This window comes from Phascolarctos cinereus, unplaced genomic scaffold (assembly GCF_003287225.1).
Source record: "Phascolarctos cinereus isolate Bilbo 61053 unplaced genomic scaffold, phaCin_HiC Scaffold_726;HRSCAF=1367, whole genome shotgun sequence".
In the NCBI taxonomy this organism is placed as follows: domain Eukaryota; kingdom Metazoa; phylum Chordata; class Mammalia; order Diprotodontia; family Phascolarctidae; genus Phascolarctos; species Phascolarctos cinereus.
This window is the reverse complement of record NW_027556098.1, coordinates 245,434,561-245,440,560: the sequence shown is the minus strand read 5'-3', so window position 1 is coordinate 245,440,560 and position 6,000 is coordinate 245,434,561. Positions and strand designations below refer to the sequence as shown.

Sequence of the window (6,000 nt, the reverse complement as noted above, 5' to 3'; positions counted from 1 at the left end):
CAGCAGCGGCGGTCTGGGGACGACGGTGGCGTCCGGAGCTGCGGCCACAGCTTCAGAACCGGCGAGCGTCCTCTGCCTGCGTCTCCTGCCTCCCCTTCACTTCCTCTTCGGCTGGCGACGGCTCCTTCGGAGCCCCGGCAGCATCCCCGCGGGGGGGCGGGCCGGGTCGAGCCGGAGCGAGCTAGAGGCGGGCACCGTTGCTAGCGGGGCAGCCGCCGCCGTCGCCGCCGCCGAGAATCGCTCCGGGATCAGCTGTCCGCCGCCACCCGCGCGCGCTCCCCGGCTCGGGCTGCTCCGCCGGCCGCCCGGGCTGCCCTGGCCGGAGCCGCGGCGCGGCGCTGGTGGATGCTGGGGCTCGGCGGCCGGGGGCGGGGGGGCGGGGGCTGAGCCAGGTATAACGGTACCAGCGGCGGTGGCGGCAGCGCCTCCTCCCTTCTCATTCTCATCCTCCTCCTCCTTCGCGGAAGAGGGGTAAATGGCGAGCGAGAAGCCCGGGCCGGGGCCCGGGCCGGGGCCGGAGCCTCAGCCTGCGGGGCTCATCGCCGTCGGGGCCGGAGCCGGAGGTGGCCCTGGAGGCGGCAGCTGCGGCGGTGGCGGCGGCGGGGTTAGTGGTTTGGGGGAGCTGAGAGGGGCGTCCGGCTCCGGCTCCATGGTGCTCCCCGCGGGGATGATTAACCCATCGGTTCCGATCCGCAACATCCGGATGAAATTCGCCGTGTTGATTGGACTCATACAGGTCGGGGAGGTCAGCAACCGGGACATCGTGGAGACGGTGCTCAACCTGGTAAGAGAAATGGGCATGTGTCTCTGGGAATATCTCTCCACTAACTCCCTACACACCCACCCCATCTTCCACTCCCCCGCCGGCCCCCCTCCCCCGCCTTATAACACACGCATCACGTCTCCTGGAGCCCAGATCGTCCAGCCTGTGTCGCCCAGTGGGTGATCCATATGTACTCCGAGCTGCACCCTGTAGTCCCTCCCTGCCCCTCCTGCGATTTGAGTACAGTGTCCAACTTAATACTGCTTGGTACCACTCATTGTGATCACGAGTGGCTGTGAGAAGTATTGATCGGTGTAGGGTTCTTTTGGGCCCCAGAGTTTCGTTACTGTGTGAGAGAGAGGGTGCGTTGTCTTTGGGTTTCTTTCCCCTCGGCTTTTTAAAATTATATCTAGTGTTGCTCCCTGAAGATGAAGGTTTATCTTCAGAAGCCGGAATTCCCTGGTGTTGGTGGAATGTGAGAAGCATTAAGCTTTGGTTGGGTGTGATGTTTTCCAGTGAAGAGGAAAAAAAGATGCGGGTTTGCATCTGTATTTTAAGTGTCTCATCATTATATTAACGTATAATGGAGACTTTATGATTTTTTTTCCTCTTTCCTCACACCTTCTCCCCCACTCCCTTGAATTTACTTCCTGCCTATAATTTGTATATATTATGGGTTTGAAATTGAATTATCAGGGGTATTGAAATTGAACAGGTTTGTTTAAATGGCCATTGTGTTTAGAGACCGTGGCATGTTTGTAAAGACTAAGGGAAAGATATTAAATGTAGTTCTTTCTGGTTTTTTTTTTGTCGTGGTAAGGAGTTACTGCAGGACTGTGTATGACTTAATATTTTGCGCTAACCACGAGAAAGGCAGAGATGTCATAGGAAATAAGAAAAATGGATTCATAAATGAATCCTTTAACTACAATTTTCCGTTTCTTGTGAATGCAATTTTTACTGCAGCATAGCTTTTGAAGCAGTTCAATCTGCAACATTCAGTCTTCTGCATGTAATGTAGGGTGAGAAAGCATGGCTTAAAACTCAGTGGCAATCAGTTGTCTATTGTATTTAGTGTGGAGTCATGAGAATTTTACAGTATGTTTTTAAGGATACTTAAAAACTTCACTGTTCTGTGCGTTTTATTTATTTATTTTTTTAAAGAAACAAGAGTAAGTAGATTGAGTTAGGATTCTCTTTGGTATTTAAATGTAATGTGCTTTTCTAATATTAGTCGACTGTTTGCATTTGACCTACTGGAAAACTGAAAGAAAGAACTGCAGGTACAGCAGTGTGGTGTTGAAAGGACATGTGTTACATTTTACTGTTTATTTTTCAAATGCACAGAAAAGTTAAAACTGATTATTAGTTTGATGAATGTGTTTATTCCAAAGATGAGAGAGCTCTCCTCAGGAGTTTCCCTTTTCATTTATATTCTATTACTATTTCTAAGTCAAATTCTATTTTCATAAAGATATGTACACAAAATAAGCCTTCATATAAATTACTCCACAAAGTCATTCTAAGTTAGAGGATGCTCACCATTTTTTGATATACAGTCCAATTCTTTCCAAAAAGTAATAGAGATACGGTTAATTCTTATTTTAACTAGCTACTAATAGGGGTTTTAGTTGTTGATCATTTTATTTTTTCCTAAATTGGAAAAAAAGATTTAAATCTTAAAATGTTAATATATTAGCAATTCTTTAGCTACAAATTGTAATCAACATGAGTTATATCTTTCCTTTAATTTTTTTATCTAACAAACAACACTTTTTTAAAAAAATTATACTTTTAGGGTATGTGTTTTCAAGTTATTTTCAGTTTTGTGAATTTATGCATTTATATTAATAGGTTGGTATCAGGTAAAAACTTAAAGCTTTAACAAACTGGAAACTGATCTAAATGTGGAAACCAGTTGGGAAGCTGCTGCAATAAGCAATATATGCTAGATCAGTCATTGCCTAACAGATGGGCTGCATAGATGTACAATGGATTAAGAAAGAGAATGAAATAATTATGTGATCTGAAAAGATAATTTACCATCATTGAAGTGAAAATCTTATGTGAAGTTTCAGCATGCAAACATTTAAAAGTTTAAATTATCTAAACCACTTTAAACTTAAATATGAAGTTAGAAACAAAGAGATAAAAACTAAAACGGTCCATTCCTAAATCAACTAAAGGCAATGTTACTGCATTGTTACTTTGGTAGATTTTTCTGTATTTTTATGAAGAATGATAATTTTTGGCTGTAACATTGGAGAAAATAATTGATTATATTTACCATTTATGATTTTACTTTTGTGGCATATGAATTGATCATTGGAAGCATTACACTATTTTAATTTTGAGATGAACCCTTTAAGTCAAGCTAAGTATTTGAGATTGCCTTATAAGGCAGTAAGTGTTCTTGATAATTATGTAATCTTAATCCTGGTTATTCTGTGAATTATGATGAAGCACATTTAAGGATTCTGTTTCTGTGGCTCAGATTTTTTTCAGTCAAGTAAAAATATGAAGATCAAAGTCACTGTGTTTGAGATAGTAAGCAAAAAAGACTAGACTTTTTATTTTAATTTGAGGGTTTCTAATTTATAAAGTAGCTTTCGTGATAAACATCTTTGATAGTTCTCTTATTTTCCCATTTGTAAAATGGGGAGAGTCACATTATGTTAGAATTGGAAGGAACTTAGGAATCATCTATCCCAGCACTTTCATTTTACTGACCCCAGAGGTGTCAAGTGGCTTTTCTGAGTCAGGTATTTGAACCCAGCCCTCCTTATTTGGACAAATAAAATAAAAGGATGTCGTTTGTCACACCTATGGAATGAGCTGGCGATTCTTATGTATGGTAGGGATGAGAATCATTTATTTTCCAGAGATTGGAAGAGGAGTTGATGAGAATCATCACCAAAATGATAGAATTTACCAAGCTATACCTAGTGGACATTAAGAAAAAAGTGAATTACGTTAATTAAACATACTTCAAAGATTCTTAGTGTCATGGATCTGTGGGAATTCCTTTTACCATTTCAGATTGCATCTCTTCCATAACTTAATATATAATAGTTTTTGAGAATTACTGTGACTAAAAAGTTCATCTCCCTGAAGCCAGCTTAGTGATTAGGCTCTCTATATTTAGACTGGTCCTTAGAAATATACAGTTCCATCACCAGGTCTGTCTCTACTCAAGCTTTTCTTGAGTAGAACCTTCCATATATAGCTTATGCTCTGCTGGAATAGCCTTTAAGAACCCAAGGTAAGCTATATGATGTAAGGAGTAGGACTTCAATGGAGTCTTGCACATATATATATATATATATATATATATATATATATATATATATATATCTCTGAACATATATATATTTGTATTAAATTTGCCTAAAGTATCTAATTTTAAGTTTAATGTTGGAAGTTTAATAAATTGATGATAAAAATGCATTGGAAAATAAAGTGTACTACTTAAAATGGTTCAAGTTTTGCTTCTAATAGAAGTATTTGAATTCTGGATATCAAGTACAAACTTTCTTAACATTTGGCTTCTCAGTTACTCAGATGAATCTGTGATCTCATAGGTTGAATGCAGATAATAACCCATTAATAATGACTGTTCCACAGTTTCCTTTCTTCCCTTACTTCCATAAGTTTGCCACTGGCTGTCCACCCTGTGGTCAGTAGACTTATTTTACTTTTTCCTGACAGTTCAAGAATACCAGGGATATACCCCATTGCTCTTTGGGGGGAGTTTTTAGGTTCAGTTATAAGAGTTCCTTCTGAAAAAAGAATTTTATTTTATTTATTTTTTTAGGCTGTTGGGGTTAAGTGACTTGCCCAGAGTCGCACGGCTAGTGAGTGTCAGGTGTTTGGTCTGAGGCCACATTTGAACTCAGGTCCTCCTGACTTTAGGGCCAGTGCTCTATCCACTGTGCCACCTAGCTGCCCCTTAAAAAAGAATTTTATTTTAGTATTTTGGATTAAAGAAGAGCAGAGGTCACTACCTTGAGAAGAGGTTTTTTGAATGTTCACGTTTTCACATTGTAATGCTGTGCCACAGATTTCGTTCTTAATTCTTCAATTCTACTAGCTTTTTTTTTTTGTTGTTGTTGTCCTTGATGAGTTGTTTCTCAGTTGTGTCGGATGCTTCATGACCCCTTTGGAGTTTTCTTGACAAAGATACTCAAGTGGTTTGCCATTTTATTTTATAGCTCATTTTACAAATGAGGAAACTCAGGCAACCAATGTGAAGTGACTTGCCCGGGGTCACACGTCTAGTAAATGTATTAAGCCGGATTTGAACTTAGGAAGATGAGTTTTCCCAACTCCAGGCCCTACATTCTATCCGCTGTACCACCTATTAAGCTTTTACTGTGTTATGTGTCAGGCACTGTGCTAGGTGATAAGGATACAAAGATGAAAATGGAAACTTTTCTGCCCTCTGGAAGTTCATAATCTACTGCTGAGAAACACCTATAATGATGAATAAATACCAAAGCCATGCCTTTTGAGTCGTTGTCCCCCATGCCTAAAATGTACTCCCTCCCTACCTCTGCCTTCTGGCCTTTTCCTGACCTCCCCACTATACCTTCTTTTTGCAATTATCACCCATCTACTCTGAATATACCTTGTATATACACAATTGTTTGAATATTGTTTCCTCCATTAGAACGTGAACTCTTTAAAGGCAAGAGCTATGTTTTTGCCCATCTTTGTTCCCAGCTCTTAACACAGTGCTTTGCACGTAGTGTTTAATAAATTCTAGTTTACTAACATTAATTTCTGGGCAGTGAGGAGATCGTTAATTATCTTAGGGAGCAGAAGAGGTTTTATGTAAGAAGTGACATTTGGGCTGAACTTTGAAGGGAGCTAGAGATGAGGAAAGGATCGTATTCATATCTCCTTTGCTGGATCATCATTCATTACATGTTCACTATCAGTGGGTATGCTCCCAAAAGCTTTGTACTGGGCCGCCTTCTCTCTCTGTACTCTCTTTTGGTGGCTTCATCTGCTCCCAAAGGTTTAATTATGTCTAAGCAGATGACTGCAAGATTTGTATACTATCCAGTCACTCTCATGTGCTTCAGTTTCATATTAGTATCTACATATTGGACACTTTGAACCAGATCTCCTATAGACACCTCAAATTCTGCATGTCTGAAACAAAATTTGATATCTCTAACACTTCTTCCAGCCCCCCACTCTTTTTCTGAACTCCCATTTTTCTGTCAAGGGCA

At 40.7% G+C, this 6,000-nt stretch overlaps 1 protein-coding gene across 1 annotated transcript in view; it reads left to right on the top strand.

The window, feature by feature from the left end:
• Positions 1–393: 393 nt before the first annotated feature.
• NBEA (neurobeachin) overlaps positions 394–6,000 on the top strand; it is a 776,021-nt gene continuing 770,414 nt past the window's right edge. The window contains 1 exon segment of the mRNA XM_078147053.1: positions 394–784. Coding sequence (XP_078003179.1) covers positions 476–784 — 309 coding nt within the window. The 5' untranslated portion in view covers positions 394–475.